We start from the raw sequence: 18402 nt of genomic DNA on the forward strand, positions 1-18402 counted from the left end.
AAACAATTTACGCTCACCTCCAAATAAAAAAATAGAAACATAATATATTACAAATCGTAATGTACCATAAATATTCCACCATTAGACGAACGTGATTGACAGCATAAATTTTGCACCCAAACATTAAGTCAAACCCAATTGTTTTGATAAAATCTTCTTCCGAAAAAACATAAAAAATTAATCATACTATGTGTTTTGCCCATACTTGCGGGCTTAGTAATTTTACAAAAACTTATAAATAGATTGTATATTATCAATTCAAAAGCCATTAGAATAAATTATTTTATTTTTATTATGTAAAATAAACTTGAAAAAATTTATATACACATAAAAAGTATATAAGGATTTGTATGGATTTTTAGAATATTGTTATGTGAAATATTTTGGGATGGCATAATCTATAATCTTTTTAGATAATGATAGTTATCAAATTAATGAAAATCGTTTTTATTTATAGGTAATTATTTATTAACAAATATAATCTAATTATTTATTAAGAGATAATTACTTTAAACGTTCTAATTTTTAACGTGAGTGCGAAAAAATCATTTCCAAAATAATAGTATAAATATTTTAGAATTATTCGCCATTTTATTTTCAAAAATTATCACAATAAATAATTTTGATAGTCCTAAGAAATTTATCATAAATGATTGATGATTTAATATATGTATATATATATATATATTAAAATAGAACCAGTTTAATATTACTAAACCAAATATAATATAAATATATATAATATATATAATATTTATATTACTAATTTAAATATAATATAAATTCAAATATCGTATTATTGTTAATTATTTTTAATTATTCTAAACAAAAATACTGTCTCAAAATAAAAATACGCAAGTTTAATTCAATTTAATAATATTATAGGAAAAATCCGGGCGTAGCCCGGAAAACCCTCTAGTATAGATAAATGTAATTGGAAACGGAACCATGTATGACTTTGTGAATGTTTAGAGAATTGTGCTTACAAATGGATAATATCATTTTATTAGATAAGTATTAGATTATAATTTATACTCAAATAAATTTTAACGTGTCATGACAACACTAACACTGTCAAGCACGGGCCCACAAAGGTGTCCAAAATCATGGAGCTTGGTATGATAAAACCCACTGTAGAACGTTAACCTCGTGCGGTTAGAATCCGCGCGAAACCTGAAACGTCCCACTTTAAACGCTCCTTTCCCGTTAGATTCAAACCGAAGCTTAAACGCTGCTTTCCCCGCAAACGCTTCCACCATCATCGACCCGTGACAACCGTTTTGTGCGTCTCCAACCGCGAAGGAGAGCATGTAGTTTCTACCGGCGACGGTGCGGATGATCTGAGCGATGGCGCTTTCTCTCCCGGCGACGAGCTCGACTGCGGCGAGTCCTGAGGGGACTTCGAAGTGGCGGCTATCGATGTACTTGACCGGTTTTAGAGATTCGATGATCCATCCTGGAAGCGGTGAGATGAGATCTTGTACCTTCGCCGGGATTAAGATTCCGGTGGAGAAGTTGTTGAATACATGTGGACCGATCTCGAATCCACCGTTCTTCACAAGGTTTCCTGGTTTATTTACGTAGAAAATAAGTTTAAGAATGAAACATCAAACAAATATGTAAGATAAGAGACCAAGTTGCAAAATATTTAGGTGGGAACTTTGGTTAAAATGGAGTAGCTTTTAAACAACAAAACTCCATCTAAACCGGTTTGGTGTAGATGAAAAACAAGAGAACCAAATTGAGGTTATCTTGTCTATATCCTAACTATAATTTAAAGATTTTTAAAACAAAATTGGAGTGAGAACAACAATAAATGTGTGTATTCAACCAAGAGTTTGAAGTGATTTGTATTAATAGGATTTATCCGCTGTTAAACAAACATGAATTTAAAAAATATTTTAGAATTTAGTGTTATTGAACTTGTCATTTCATAAAACACTATGAAATCTAATGTTATTGAACAAAATTTAAGTTGGAAATTTTAAAGTATTTTAAATATTTTTAGAGTGTTTGAATGAGATTTCTTAGTTATAAAAATAAAAATTCAAATCTCATAGTTTTAGATGAAATTCTAGAATTGTTTATCAAAAAAAAATACACCAAATTCTCAGATTCTCTTATAGAAACTCAATAAAAATCAAATCACTTCAAATTTCAGATTCAATATATCCCCTAAATCATCATATGAAAACTTTCTAGAACTCCTATTAAAATACTAATATTATGTTTAATTAAAATTGATTTTAATTATTTAAACAAAACTAATTAAAATACTAATATTATGTTTTCAATAAATTTTTGAAAACTTTACCGATGGTATTTGCTCTAATACCATGTTTTTTTATGTGACCAAATTTTGTTCGTTTATTTATTGTAGCAACTTATGATATACCGTAAGGTTTTATAAATTTAAAATTCAAATAAGTATGAAATAATGATTTGTGATCAATGGATGTAATCAATCATGCGATACCAAAACAAATAACAACATGCAAGTTGTGAATAGTCACATAAAAATGAAAATTGAACCAATTTTAGATTGACAACAATGACAATTCTATACCAAAATTGACATGATTGATTAAATTACCTCTAGTATACCGAAGAGGGAGAATCTCTTTGATGGCAACAGCGTCAACGAGAGGACCACATGAAGGGTCTTCTTGAACACCAGGGTTATGAAAAGTGATCTTAACCACATCAAACTTTGCTTTGAATGCCCAAGCGTATGTGTCTCCACCGTTAGTACTGAACAGGGTTTGGATCGGCAGCTCATTGGTCTGACCGGGAACAGAGATTCGTATGTTCTCATCCTGAGCACAAGTCCTCGTGACCCCAAACGTTAGAGAATAAACCAAGCCACGTTTCACTTTCACATACTGAGATATCGAGGCTAAGTTCCCTAGCCTAGCTGCATGGACTCCACGTGGCACCGCAAAGTAGAAACCTCCGGGTTGTGGACCACCAGAGACTAACTCGACGTGGCCGGAAATTTCCCAATGAGGAAGAGAGTATTTGCCGATTATTTGCCTCTTTCTCATGTTTGATTTGTTAGGAACTTGCTCAAAGTTTCCATTTGGGAGAAGCACTGCATGAACATGGATAGCCAAATTCACATTTCATATATAATGTGAAAACTTTAATAATATAAAATATTTTTCTCTTGAATCATTTGCTACGTAACATATCAAATATAGCTTTGAAAGTTAAATACTATAGTTAGAATGGTCTTACCATCAAGATGAGGAGTTCGTTGTGCAGGTAAGCTATGAGAACCATGGCAAAGAGCAAAAAGGAAAGCCAAACAAAGAGAGATAGCGAGAGACATTGTGAGCTCTTACGCTATGTGACACAAGAAAACAATCTATCAGTTGTATGCTTATATGAAAATATAATTAAGAGAGCTAATTATACAATGGGTGATGATATATGCACAAGTTCCTACCAGCTATATATAGCTGACCTACGTACTAATAATTATACTGCTGTTTGGAATAATTGGAAATATTAAATGATGGAAGAAATATATAAATTAAGTATCATACGGCGATGCACCGTACGTATTAATACGAAAGTGATAACGAAGATAAGTAAGAGCACATTTACTATCCCCACGAAATAAGCCGCAATGTTTGCGGTGTGGCCGTAATGTCCATCATGTTATTCATCAAACTACTTTCAATTTTCTAATCGAAGTTTTCATAATGTGAATTAAACAACCAAGTCAAATCATTTATTTTGTAAATTTTGTGATTATGTAGTCTAAGTTAATAATTGTTTCAGCTAAACGGTGACTACACATTTGTTCTCAAAGAAATACCATAGAGTTCTATCAACTTGCATAAAATTCTAAATATCATATGCTCATATGAACATGCAAGCAATTAATTTTAGTTCATGTAATGTGAAATTTGAATCTCAAGCAAATTATAGACAACTTTTCGGTTGTTTTGGGATAATTAAATATTAGCAACAAGCTACGTCATTAATTTCATGTGTATAGCAAATTAATATGTATACGGTGGGAGCCTCCAAGTATGGCTTGTGTCGGTTCGTCGGCGTGATTTGCTCTCCAAGACAAAGACTGGAAAACCAAATATGATTCCAAAGTGCCTAGATTCTTTCATTTAGTTATATATTAACATTATCGAGTCTCGACAACATATGCATGCATACACACATACACATTATGATTTATGACATGTATATGTGCTCCTCTGTCCTTTTAAGTACAATGTATATTCCAAATATTACACAGTATTTGTTCATTTGGGTCCTATTTCTCGTTGTGACTCCACATATGTGTTGAGTTAGCCCTGCATATGAAACCAGCCGGAGTTTGAGATGAAACGGGCGACGGGAAGAGAATCTTGTTCATCTCTCCATAGTTGACTTTACTTTTATATAATAAAGCTCGTTGACTTTTTTGGAGCTCACATGATGGGATCCACACACTTAACATTTGACTTCCAAAACCATAATTGTTGTAAGATGGAATCGCTTTAGACATGAACATGGGAAGACAGCCGAAAGTTGACACACACACACGCAATGAAAAAGATTGAAAAACGCTGCAGCTGGTTGGTGTCACACTGTCACTGTATAACTCATAGAATTAGAAGTTTTGATTAACTAGAAATTTATTTGCCCTCGATCATATGAAATAAGATTCTATCACAAATGAATCAGTAAAGGAGCCATCCCCTTTGGCACCACAAACTATCAAATTTGAAATTTACTAACCGTTCTTGCTTTTTAAATATAATTACAAATTTAAGAAACGTTTTCTCACAAATTCCTTAACAATACTATGAAAAAACTTACACCAAAAAATACTATGAAAAACCAACATCTTCTAATAAAACAACAATGTACTACAATTAGCGACCAATGAACCAAACCTGGTCAGAAAATGTTACTAACCGTATTTATAGAGTGAACTTGGTTGATTAGAACGCTATAAACGCATTTCCACTAGGCTCAATGCGCCATATAATCGTCAACTGTCAACCAACAAGAGATTCACGTTGAATATGATACATTCGGAGAAATTGCGAGAACGTGTATCTCCATTTTCCATACTCACCTTGCTGTTGTGTAAGTATAAATTTCATGTGTTATATACAACTTGGATGGGCTCACCCTGTTACTTGGGCCGCAAACAACAAAAGATCCGTTGATCGATCAGCTTCAAAACCTCTCCCTTCTGAAACCAGCACGACTCATTCATTCATCGATTCATCGTGGTTTTAGAGGTCAGTTCTCTACTGTTTTGAATTGCAAATAGTTCTACAGTAAGCCCATGGGATTTATAGCTCAATCCAATTAGGCCCAAACCACGAACTTTGTTCCGTTTCGGTTCGGAGTTGATTTCTTAAAACGTTTTTGACAAACGGTGAATCGTATATCCAGGACCCTTAGGTTTAGAATTTTAAAATATAATTTGTTGTTCCTTTTTTCATTATCATGAAATTTAATGTTGAAAGTGATATAGTAAAACAAAAGAAATGTCGACGAATGCTTAAAATAAGAGGGACAGACCATGATCTAAAGGTCATGATATGTGTCCGATAAAGCAAGAGCTAAAGTCTCAATCAATATGACTGCCAAAAATATATTTATACAAATTCTGTTTAATCACTTTCCTTCTGAAAAAGTAATAGAAAATAAATGTATAAAATGATGAAAACAATCAACACAAAGTGGGGATAGCTTCCCTTCAACCTTCCACATGCCCCATTTGGTACACTACAAGATGGACAGCCGAGTTATGTCCTTTGACATTTCCTTTTAGCTTTTGTATTTGTTATATTTTATACATAAACTTCAAATACCTAATAGAATCTGGTAAAAAAAAAACACTCACAAGTCACAACCATTATAACACATTTAACATTATATGAAAACATCAGAAAGTTACGCAATAGTATAATATATAACAATTATAAAGAAAGGTTCCGGAATTCATTGTTATAAAAATGAACTCTTATGAATGTAAAATTGTACATGTCCCCCAAAAAATAATAACTAAATTGTACTAATTGATAAATGGGAATAATGCTTTTGGTACAACATCGCACAAATCTGTAATGATGAGAGCATAAATCTCGGCCTGATCTCCATTTTAAGAATTCGAAAGCAAAGTCATGAATTGCAATTCACGAATGATTATGCAGAAAGTTCGTTTGATAGGTAAAGCATTCATCTGCTAATGACTTAGCTCTCATTGTAATCATTGATTAACATTTTCCTTAATAATTAATTATGGAAATTTTAAACAACTAATTTGACTTTTTAAGAATATCTTATCTCTTCTTCTTCACGAGTTTAAAGCAACTAGGTGCTTCCATCATTATGTCTTCTCTTTTTTCATGCTCCTCTTCTTATGATTTGTCTGATAACTTATGATTATCTATGGAAAATTAGATCGTTATGAATTTTTAAAAATTATCTAACTGATCATATATGTATGCATCTAGTGAAATTATGAGATTTAATCTGATTTACACCAAACCGAAAGATCAAAAACCCAAGCCGAACTGAAATGTAGAAAACCAAACCAAAACATGAATACATGTAACTTAGTGATATAATCCATTTATCTTGCTAATTACCGTTTGCATCTGGAAGCTTATATAATCAGAAGTCTACCAAACCGAGAAGAAGAAATTCAATAAAAGTTTTCAGTTTTATGATTAGTGAAATTTCACATGAAAACCAAATCCAGGATTGTTTGTGGTTTATAACTGAATACGGTTTGGAATTGGTACATGGATTTGAGAAAACAAAACTTGCTAAAGAATGATGGGACGGGCGGGTGAGTGGTGGTGATCGGAGCAGACAAAGTTTGGCCCTACAATTTTCCCCCACACTCTTCTTTCTATTATTCTCGAGCTTTATTTGCTCATTGGTTAACTCCCAACTATATTTATTTCTTTGAAGTTTTAAAATAATATATAATTCTTTGCAGCATAAATAAATGAATATTTGTTGATAAACTATAGTTTTAGGCATTACATGTAATGTATTTATTTTACTTCATTTTTTCTTACCAATAACATGATTAAAGATGGTAAATGTAGTCTTTCTTAAAACCCCATATCATGATCTTGAGATTCACTTGTTTTTGGAGTGATGTTAGATATGGAATACGATCTATGTTGTAACAAATACGGAGTGATGGAATTCACAATCATTTATCCATTTAGCAAAAAAAGAAAATTATATATATTTGAAGTATATAGATAGATTAGAAATCATTTTTTCTATGTAATGCACTCATATTATATTTTAAAAAGGGTGATATCTAATTTCTAGCTTGTAATTAATGATCAACACAACAATAACTATCAAAACTTTAAGAGATTAAAAAAAAATAGTTAGAGACACATTGATAAACACATATGTTTTGATGTATCCGACATTACTTTCCCATGTTTGGATCGTTTGTAGAGGAACCTCAGGTCATCTCCAACCCAACTTCAAAACACTATTTTAGTATAATTTTGACACTAAAACCTTTTCCAACTCAACACTAAAAATCACACTATTTTAGTGCAACACTATAACTTCACACCAAATTTGGTGTGACATTATTCACCATAATAAAACATTATTCACTTAATTTATTAATAAAATGAACAATTAAATGACAAATAAAATTATAAATACATATAATATTATAAAATAGCTTTCAGTGTTAAATTTGGTGTTATGGTTGAAGAATAACTTCTTTTAATACTGAAATTACACTAAAATAGTATGGTTTTGACACTATAATAGTATTATGGATTGGAGATGTTCTCAGACACTTTAAGACATAACTCCGTATATACTATTTTAATAAAATCGTTTATGTTTTAATTGAAGAACACTAATTTTATTCTCAGACTGACTCTCCATAAATTAATAATCATCAAAATTTAAAAGAGACTAATTTCGACGTTCTGACCGGACATTGGAGAAAACATGTCTTCTACCAACATTTGAGACTTGACAAATCGTTTATTATTACATATATAGAGCATCTTACATTACTTTTAAGTGGTAATTTGGAAATCAATCATATCCATTCATAATAGAAAAAAAACACATAACGCCTGCTCCCGAACGACTCTTTAATTATACGTAGTATATTGTTCTATGTCACCAAAATTGGTAACAATGAACATCGATCGTAGCTAAAGCAATCAACAGAACATCACAAGAAAGTAGATTCCTCATTTGGAAAGTGGTCATTGCATGTCAAACTTTTGATGTAAAAGATCATAGAGATTAAAAAACACGTAAGCTCCCAAACTATCTACGATATACGTATATGAGAAGAGAAATATTCCAAGTTGGAGATATTCTTTTAAAATATAATGAATACAACCCTAATATACAGTAAATAGTAGGATGTTTTAAACTTTGAGTTGACAGAAAGAGTTTAAGCTTAAAATATCATTGAAAGGCTTCGTTCGTGTATAAAATTCTTGAACAAGTTTTACGTTGTAGATATAACATAAAAATCTTTTCTACATGTGGATTTAAACATAAAATCCCAAGATTGTGTTGTAATAGCTGAAGATAGATAAACTAAAACGAGAAATTACATGGAAGGATATTACGTAATTGTGTCCTAGTTAAATCCTGGCAATTTTAGCCAATTACACATTTGAGACTAAAAATAAATCTAGCTTTAAGATATACTAATATGTGATATAACACGATTAATAATTGCATAGTACTGTGTGTAAATTAGGGGGAAATAATCTTCATTTTAGCATACAATGGGATAATAAAGAAAATAGATTTTACCACTTTGGTTTTGAACAAGTGACAGTATGGTGCAGAAAAACGTCAGAGGAAAAAGAATTATCAAAACGTACACTTTTCTTTAATCTTTTTCATAAAAGTTTTTTTTTTCTATTCAAAAAGCAAAAATGTGTCAGACGGATTTATGCATCTTTCATTCATTCATCACTGTCTCGTGAAAAATATAAAACTTTATATCAGAAATTAATATAATATTTAAACATATCAAAAAGAAAAAGAAAAAAAATTCCCTCCTGTCCAAGTGCGTTTGCTTTTTTGGAGTCTCTCTCTCTCTATCTCTGAAGTGAGGATCTTTGTTTGGTTCTGCAATAATAATTTCGTGTTTTTGTTTATAAAACACGAAATGTATTCTCTTCTCTCTAGTACGCATAGACCCTACTCTATGATCAAACTCTGCTTTCCCTCTTCTCTTTCTTTATCTCCCTGAAACTATGGGCTTTGTTCTCTCTTTCTCTCTCTCTGTCTGTCTCTAAAGGCACAGCAACAACACTCACAGTCACACTTAAAAGCACTTCCTTTTCTAACCAAATCTGAAATGGGTTTTGCTCGGAAACATCGAAAAACAGTTACTTTGACTCCAAAACCAGAGCTTTAATCCGTGTTTCACGGCCTAAAGATCAAGACTTTTAACTCTTCCTCTCTCCTTTTCTTGATGATACAAATGAAGAAGAACAAAAGTGTGTGATTGAGTATACACTTAATTAAAAAAAATGGCATTATGGTGCATGTCAGTTCTTCTGATTGTTGGGTTCTTATCAAAATCTGATCTTGGTGAAGCTCAGCTAAGCGATGAAGCTGCATTGTTAGCCATTAAGAAAGACCTTAGAGTTCCAGGATGGGGTAGTAGCAGCAGAGAGTACTGTACTTGGGATAGGGTCAAGTGTGGTGCCAACACTTCCTTTGTTGAGACGCTTGATCTCTCAGGGCTTCAGCTTAGAGGTAACGTCACTTTAATCTCCGACCTCAGAAGCTTAAAGCATCTAGATCTCTCTCGTAACAGCTTCACCGGACCGATTCCTGCATCTCTCGGCAACTTGTCTGAGCTTGAGTTTCTTGATTTGTCCCTGAACCGTTTTGCTGGAGCCATTCCAGTTGAGTTTGGTAACCTTAGAGGTCTTAGATGGCTTAACGTTTCTAACAACTTGCTCGTGGGAGAGATACCTGATGAGCTTATGTCTCTAGAGAGGTTAGAGGAGTTTCAAGTCTCTGGAAACGGCTTAAGCGGTTCTATACCTCACTGGGTAGGGAACCTGAGTAACCTCAAGGTGTTTACAGCTTATGAGAATGAGTTGGTAGGTGAGATACCTAAAGGTTTAGGTTTGGTTTCTGAACTGGAGTTATTGAATCTTCACTCAAATCAGCTTGTGGGGAAGATTCCAAAGGGGGTTTTTGAGAAAGGGAAGCTTAAAGTTTTGGTCTTGACGCAGAATAGATTCACCGGTGAGCTCCCTGAAGAGGTGGGAATCTGCAGCGGCCTCTCCAGCATTAGAATTGGGAACAATGAGCTCGTGGGAGTCATTCCGAGGACAATAGGAAACATAAGTGGACTTACCTACTTTGAAGCAGACAATAACAATCTCTCAGGTGAGATTGTTGCAGAGTTCTCAAAGTGTTCTAACCTCACTCTCCTGAATCTAGCAGCTAATGGGTTCACTGGAACCATTCCAGCAGAGCTTGGTCAGCTCATGAGTCTTCAAGAGCTGATTCTCTCTGGTAACAGTCTCTTTGGGGAGATCCCCAAATCATTTCTTGGATTAGGAAACCTCAACAAGCTTGATTTAAGTAACAACAGACTCAACGGCACCATCCCTAAGGAGCTTTGCGGTATGCCGAGGCTTCAGTATCTGCTCCTTGATCAGAACTCCATAAGAGGAGACATCCCACATGAGATTGGAAACTGTATGAAGCTGCTTGAGCTTCAGCTAGGTCGAAACTACTTGACCGGAACCATTCCTCCTGAGATTGGTCACATGAGGAGCTTACAGATAGCTCTAAACTTGAGTTTCAACCATCTTCATGGACCCTTGCCTGCCGAGTTAGGAAGACTAGACAAGCTTGTCTCACTGGATGTCTCTAACAATATGCTTACAGGAACCATACCGCAGCTACTAAAAGGCATGATGAGTTTGTTCGAAGTTAATTTCTCAAACAACCTCTTGACCGGTCCGGTTCCAGTCTTTGTTCCATTTCAAAAGTCTCCAAACTCGAGCTTCTCGGGTAACAAAGAGCTTTGTGGAGCGCCGTTGAGCTCTTCTTGTGGATATTCTGATGATATTGAACATTTGAGGTACAATCACAGAGTCTCCTACAGGATTGTGCTCGCAGTGATTGGTTCAGGTGTTGCTGTTTTTGTATCAGTCACTGTGGTGGTGGTTCTCTTCATGATGAGGGAGAAACAAGAGAAAGCAGCAGCGGGTAAAAACGTCGATGTTGAAGAACGCGTTGAGGATGAGCAACCAGCGATTATAGCCGGAGATGTCTTCCTTGAGAATCTTAAACAAGGGATTGATCTAGACGCAGTTGTGAAAGCAACAATGAAGGAGTCAAATAAACTCAGCACTGGAACGTTTAGTTCGGTTTATAAAGCGGTCATGCCTTCAGGGATGATTGTTTCGGTGAAGAAACTAAAGTCTATGGATAGAGCTATAACTCAACATCAGAACAAGATGATCAGAGAGCTTGAAAGACTCAGCAAACTTTGTCATGACCACTTGGTAACACCCATTGGGTTTGTTATATACGAAGATGTTGCTCTCTTGTTGCATCAGCATTTACCTAATGGTAACTTAGCTCAGCTGATTCATGAGTCCTCCAAGAAACCAGAGTACCAACCTGACTGGCCAATGAGACTGTCCATAGCCGTTGGAGTAGCTGAAGGCTTAGCGTTTCTCCACCAGGTCGCCATTATTCACCTTGATGTTTCCTCTAGTAATGTCCTGCTAGACTCTGGCTACAAACCTGTGCTTGGGGAAATCGAAATATCTAAGCTTTTAGATCCATCTCGAGGCACCGCAAGTATTAGCTCAGTTGCTGGCTCCTTTGGCTACATTCCTCCAGGTATTATAAAAATGTCTATGGTTTCTGTTAACTTCATAGACTCCAACACATTTCTTTGTTTTTTCTTCCTCAGAGTATGCATACACAATGCAAGTGACTGCACCGGGGAATGTATACAGCTACGGAGTAGTGTTGCTTGAGATTCTAACCTCAAGAGCGCCGGTGGAGGAAGAGTTTGGTGAAGGAGTGGATTTGGTGAAATGGGTACACGGAGCTTCAGGGAGAGGAGAAACACCGGAACAGATACTTGACGCCAAGCTTAGCACTGTATCTTTTGCTTGGAGGAGGGAGATGCTTGCAGCTCTGAAAGTTGCATTGCTTTGCACAGATATCACACCTGCAAAAAGGCCAAAGATGAAGAAAGTAGTTGAAATGCTTCAAGAGGTTAAGCAAAAGTAAATGAGAGAACTGAATATAGTTTCTTTTGTGACATTCATATACAAAAAACGCATTCCTGTATATGCGAGCTTCTCTCATCTGTGCATTATGTAGAGTTTTATGATGAAATGCAATCTTGGATTTGCTTATCTGCTTATTTAATTGAAAAATTATAAACTAGATCACAGAAGAATCAATGTACATTATTGTAATACTGTTCAACAAAGCGTTTCTTGTAGAATCAAACAATCGTTAGATTACAAGACCAAGTGAAAACCAGATGGCACCTTCACACCGGAAAGAAACAATTGAATTGCATAAAAGAATTGAGTATACCTACAAGGGAATGGTCTAATTACAGCAAACCTATTTTGTTTTTTTTTTAGTTCTTGACTGGATCAAAGTGTATCAACAACCAGCAGCTTTAAGGAAGTTGTCGTACGGGGTTGAGGCTGGTAGTTTATATGCTTGGAGTTCTGAGTAGCACTGTGTCTGAATAGTTCCCATCAATACAGAAAATATTATTAGAGAATAGGTACCAAACCAAATTGGTCAGTAGATATCTGGATCCAGTACACAATATAAAAGAGTAATCTATAGCAAAGGCATACCTCGGTGTGAAATGCTGAATTGATCATAGGAAGAAAAGTTGCGATCTTAATCTCCTTATCATGCTGTCCTGGAGAGCCGTTAACAGAACTTTTATGTCGTAGCTGAGAATTGAAAAGGCTCGAAATCTTCTGCTGTTTCCCCGTTAATAGATCCTCACAATGAAGCGTCATTTCTTTGTATGAAGCATCGGCTGCAGTATGGAAGGATATTAGACCCATTTGACGTGTTGTCTCTACGATCTTTCAACAAAACAAAAATAAGTATAGTTAGTATCAAATTAATCTTGGTGATGAATCTGTAAAATCTAATTTCTAGTGTAACTTACAGATTCTAGAATTTGATTCACAGTCAGGAGGTCTGGCACTTCAGCAACTGTTAATGGATTATTACCTGCAACTGTTTCAGTGACATTTCCAAATTCTTGATCCTCGTGAGAGAAGAGTGCCGCAAGCTGAAGATACAGACCAAGGTTCAACACAATTTTCATCTCAAGGGTTTACTAGAGTTATGGGAAACAAAAGAACTCGTACTTACGTTTTGGTGTTTAACATCTCCAAAGTCAGCCTGGAAGGATGTCTGAGTGTCCTCTAAAAAGCGGGTTCCAAGTGGACATGCATCATCCGGCATGAACTCAGTGAGTAACTGCTCTTGCATTTTCTCCATTTCAGACTGAAAAATAGTTTACTGTGGTTATAAGTTGATTTACCAAGGCTAGGGCGATTTAGTGGGGGAGGTAGTGATAGGAAACGACTTACACTGCACATATTTTCCAAGCTTTTGACAATTTCATAGACGAGGGTTCCTCTGCTATGCTCAGTGGAGACTGCTATCTTTGAAAGAGTATCCAGAGCTGAAGCATCATCTTCTTCGGTTCCATACGCAACGATATGCAACTGATCTGGATTTACAGCCTTCAACTTGTGATCTTCAACCAAATGCAAGAATGGATCAAGCTGAATCAGGTAGAAGAGGAAGTTAAAGCAAAGAAGTCTGGTTGGAATTTCAAGAGCTCAATAATGTTGCGTACATTGAGTTGGGTGCAATAGTTCCAAGAGAAGCAAAATATCAATGTAGCAACATTCACATCAGAGTGATCAGCGTACCGTTGGTCCCTGAAGTGCTACTTTTGTAATATCCGCCAAAGAGAAAAGATTAAATGCTTTTGAGGAGAAAAGAACCATTGATGTAGCCAGAGTGAAGAGTGACCTTCGTCGGGACGGAGGGAGTGGCCCTGAAAATAGGACGAACAATTGACTCATAAGAGTCTACATCATAGTTTCCAAACCGAAAAAAAAAAACAAAGATAAAGGCTCAAAACATGTGGTAGCTCACCTCCTTCCATTAAAGATATATCTCGCAAAGAAAGTGCCATTTGGAAACTTCGAATCAAAGCGCCCTGACTTGAATTCTGAGAGATAAGAAGTTTTAGATATGTTAACAAAAAGCTGTAAGCAAATAATTCATAAGGAGACCTAGGCACTTTTACACTCAGATGCAGAGGTAGGAAGTAATTGAGATATGAAATATATATATATTACCTTGACACGACAGAACAACAATACAAGACTGTAGGTGTTAGCAATCGCCTCATAGTTGTCTGGCGTATTTGAAGGAGATATGGACTGCGCCCAGATTGATGAAAGCAACAGACCTATCTGGTGACTACTTAGCCTAATACAAACAGCGTCCTGAGCATCATATAAAAAGTCAGATTAGAGAACGGAGACTGATCCAAGGTGTACCTAAGAAGAAATCAAGAGGCAACAGCTGCAACAGGTTTAACTTTGGCCTTAAACAGATTAAATGAATCCTGAACACTAAACGAACGACCCCTTCCAAGTTATAATTTACTATTGTAGAGTGGTAAAAGATGTAGCCATCTCACAGCCACCTAATAAGTAGACTATGTATATAAACAGTCATTGTGGTTTCTAGAAACTATGTAATCACTTATCAGATCTACCCTTGGAACCATCCTGAAACTAAGTTGAGAACCCAAGGGATAATACTCTAAGCGACATATATAGAGCCTCACACAAAGAAAGTTGCAAGGATGTACCAGCTCAGAGTTATCTGCTACTGAGGTCACTGGTTGATTCCAACTTCTATACGCCTGACTGTATGGAGATGTTAGTCTGTCAAGGATTTCCCCACTATTGATTCCAGATTCTTCCTCAAGCATTTTGATTTGTCTCTGATCGGAAGTTGGAACTGACAAAATGTTTTCCTTCCTCAGCTTCTCGAAAAGGGCTGTTGAAGAGGAAAAGACAGACGCGGTCCTTGAAAGAGAACGAGGAAGACCCATTTCCTTCTTAAGGTCATTAGTGGTTGAGGAGGGGTGGGGGCAGACTGAAGTTGGTACCAGGACAACAGAAAATATACGGTGGGCGCCAATCCGTGTTTTATGATCTGGATGGACCATAGCTTTCAGTAACTGATGGAACAAGGCCTCGGGAAAAGCCTGAGACGAAGAAGTAGTAAATTTCATTAGAACTGGACTATGAGAAGAGAAAAAAAATAATAATACTAGATGTTACAGGGAGGTTGCCTTATTTTGATATGACAGATTTGGTACAGAGGCTATAATTTGAGCAGTGTGAAAAACAGAAGCGATTGTGTTTCTTGCTACATCTGTGACAGCTGGGATATTCTCCAACATCAAAGCCATTGCATCTAGAATTGGCCCAGCATCTCCAACCTTCGTAAAATTGAAAAATCAGGCACACATCTCTTTAAAGAAGAACATATTGAGGAGAAAGAAGACGATATAAAATACCTTTTTGGTCAGTTGGATGAGGCACTTATCGATAGCTACGCTGACCATTCTATTACAGTTTGCTACTTCAGTTCCTAGATTTGCTTCATGAAGAGAAGAGTGCATGCATTTTCTCAAATGCCTCGTGATATCACTAATTGCGCTGACTATTGCTGCTGAGTGTTCCACTTTTGCATTTTCAGCAAGGGAAGAGGTAACCTCTAGAATGTTGAGCTGCATGCTTGGCTGTTTAAGCACACTTTTATGATCAAGGTGTTTAATTAGCATGGACAGTATAAAGTGTGTTCTCTGCCCTGCAAGATTGCAGAACTATTTCAGAACAATGATCATGAGGGAATGGCCGAATGAAAAAAAATATTGAGAGTGTAATACCAGATAATTCCATTAAAAATTGCAAATCCCTTAGAACTGGCAATGCAATAGAATTTTCCGTTGACCAGAGATGTCCCTCGTCAAAGTAACGGAACAAAGACTCGAGTATCCGTCTCATGGTTGTGGCATCTTCACCTAGCTTGGCCATGTTGTGTAGGCAAACCTTGGACCAAAAGCTAGGGTCCAAGGAATCTTCCCTGAAAAAAGAAAAGATGCATTGAAGAGAGGGAAAGAATCCAAATAGGAAATCGTAAGAACAGCTGAAGAAAGAAGAAATTACATTTTCACGTTCAGTTCACCCTTGTCATCCACAACCGTTCTCCAAGAAGGAACATTTATGAGAGAATCAGCATAAGCTAGGTGACCTTCGTTTTTCAAGACCTCATCCACCCATTTTCTAGCATTATCAATAGCATTGGCTAATTTTTTGGGGTGGCCATAATTTTCCAAGACTCCTGAGACAACCTGCCATGCAAATATCGAATTGATCATTTAACAGTTATTAACATGTACTACTTACAAGCTACAACTCTGACGAAGTCAAAAGAAACTAGCGCATGAACCTGAGATCTAACTTACATTGTCAAAGTCGCTGGGAATATGAGAGTATTCACCCATCAGCCAAATCTATAAATAGATAAAGACCAGAATGCATCAGAGTTAGAAGAATAGTACCTAGAGAGACATAACAGCATAACCGAGTTACCATTGCTGAAAGGGCTTGAAGTCCTGCTGCACGCAGGCTCCGGGACCTGTCATCATCCCCAACTTCCAGTGCTAATTGGCCCAGCTTTGGGAGAAAGCCTTCTAAGCTAAACAGGGAACTTCCGTCCGTCTAAAAAATTTGGTAGCATGAATCAGTCAATGCTTATGTCCTTAACTGAAAGCACCTTGACATGTATAGGTCACAAGAGAATTCTATCAAGTGTGTAGGAAGCTGACCTGATTATTTACAAATTCGAAAAGAGACTGACATCCAACTATTTGCATTTCAACTTGTCGAGTTTGATCCAAAAGAGCTTGCACGGTCCTTAGAAAACCACTAGAAAAAAGTGGCCTGGACAAAGAACAATAATCAAATTAACAATACATGCCGAAATACTTCTGCTGTCATGATATGTTACAACTTTCGAGTTAGTTTCTTGGGTTCTTATGATAAGCCACAGAACATGATGGAAACAAGAGAACAAAATGAAGTGTTTGTGAAAGAAAGCAAAAGAAGGATGACCTCACATTTGCTCATTACAAGTGACCAGAAGCCTTCTGTATATGCACATGACTATCTTGGCCGAATGAAAATTCTCATTCCTCAATTCCTTGTAACATCTTTGTTCGAGCAAATCTGATATCTATAAAATCGTAAAGTTCAAGGTTGACAACATTGCTATAACGAGTACTCTGTCTAGACTTGGCGTTGGATGAATAATACCTCTGGCATACGAACAGCGTTCTTTGCAGCATAGTCACATAGCTTTCCTATCTTCCGGTCATTGGGAGCTTCCTCCTGTCAGAAACAATAACCAATAAAGGAGTTAAACCAAAACCCCACCAAGATAACCAAGAGGGAACATAATGTCTCATCCACAATGACTCAAAAGCGAAATGAAATGTCAACATAGAAAGGATAAGCAAGCAAGATTAAAAAAAAAAAAAGAAGACATATTGCGTAATTAGCCATGATTTGATCATCAAAAGCGTCACTTGAGCCAAAGGGTGGCTGATTTGAGAGCAAGCAAGTTAAACACGGCTAAACAACAAAACTTTAACATAGAAAGTGAGAGCAAGCAACCAAAGATTATCACATATTGCACAACTAGTCACGATTTCATCATCAAAGAGTGGCTGATTTGAGCAAACCTGATGACGAGGAGTATGGAAGATATCAGCAATGAGCTTCTTGTACCTCTTCACAGCCTGTTTAGACCTAGGACGCAGCGCAGGGCAAAAAATGCAAAGCCTACCACAAACAGGCACAACTTTCCTCGAGAACGCGCCCATTCTTCAACCCACTGATCAAATTTCACAAAAATGCACTCAACCTCCTCCCTCTTGATCAACCGATTAAATCCCTAGAGCTTCCTTCAAAACTGAGGACAGAAGATTATTATCACACCCCGAGAAAATCTAACACAGTTTTGATTCCAACGGAAAGCATCAACTTTACCTCGAGATCAAAGCTCCAGGCTAGTGATCTTCCTCAGATACGCTTCGACGCCGTTTCGTTACTTGCTTGGGTCAGTTTTTTTAATTACAGTCTCTAAATAGCAGCGACTTTGATTATTTTATTTTTTTTCTGAGTTGTTTTTCTTTTTAAAATTATAATTCAATGTTATGATTTTACTCTACTAGAATTAGAACCTGTGCGTTTCTGTTATTTGTTTCAGTAA

The 18402-nt window shown here is 36.1% G+C and overlaps 3 protein-coding genes across 4 annotated transcripts; 1 reads left to right on the top strand and 2 right to left on the bottom strand.

Annotated features, from left to right (window-relative positions):
• Nucleotides 1–976: 976 nt before the first annotated feature.
• On the bottom strand, nt 977–7851 carry LOC103866589. Its single transcript, XM_009144531.3, has 3 exons — nt 3238–7851; nt 2594–3091; nt 977–1567 (listed from the first exon to the last, which is right to left on the bottom strand). Exons 1-3 carry the CDS (start codon nt 3329–3331, stop codon nt 1047–1049), a joined length of 1113 nt encoding a protein of 370 aa, XP_009142779.1. The 5' UTR covers nt 3332–7851; the 3' UTR covers nt 977–1046.
• Nucleotides 7852–8069: 218 nt separating this feature from the next.
• On the top strand, nt 8070–12435 carry LOC103866592 (leucine-rich repeat receptor-like tyrosine-protein kinase PXC3). Its single transcript, XM_009144532.3, has 2 exons — nt 8070–11877; nt 11951–12435. The coding sequence occupies exons 1-2, from the start codon at nt 9531–9533 to the stop codon at nt 12274–12276; spliced, it is 2673 nt and encodes an 890-aa protein (XP_009142780.1). The 5' UTR covers nt 8070–9530; the 3' UTR covers nt 12277–12435.
• A 32-nt stretch (nt 12436–12467) lies between these two features.
• On the bottom strand, nt 12468–18397 carry LOC103866591 (protein SEMI-ROLLED LEAF 2). 2 transcript variants are annotated; one of them, XM_033292513.1, is made up of 20 exons: nt 18180–18397; nt 17873–18102; nt 17445–17519; nt 17249–17364; nt 16958–17072; nt 16722–16850; nt 16595–16642; nt 16296–16480; nt 16016–16212; nt 15644–15936; nt 15416–15565; nt 14927–15328; nt 14406–14555; nt 14200–14275; nt 13971–14098; nt 13623–13820; nt 13402–13536; nt 13258–13318; nt 12867–13057; nt 12468–12747 (listed from the first exon to the last, which is right to left on the bottom strand). In XM_033292513.1, exons 2-20 carry the CDS (start codon nt 18011–18013, stop codon nt 12664–12666), a joined length of 2874 nt encoding a protein of 957 aa, XP_033148404.1. In that variant the 5' UTR covers nt 18014–18102; nt 18180–18397; the 3' UTR covers nt 12468–12663. The 2 variants fall into 2 exon arrangements, with proteins under 2 accessions (XP_033148404.1, XP_033148403.1); XM_033292512.1 differs by having other exon boundaries at nt 12867–13106; nt 13193–13318.
• Between the last annotated feature and the right edge of the window lie 5 nt (nt 18398–18402).

The sequence above is a fragment of the Brassica rapa genome, chromosome A05 (assembly GCF_000309985.2).
Source record: "Brassica rapa cultivar Chiifu-401-42 chromosome A05, CAAS_Brap_v3.01, whole genome shotgun sequence".
Lineage (NCBI taxonomy): Eukaryota > Viridiplantae > Streptophyta > Magnoliopsida > Brassicales > Brassicaceae > Brassica > Brassica rapa.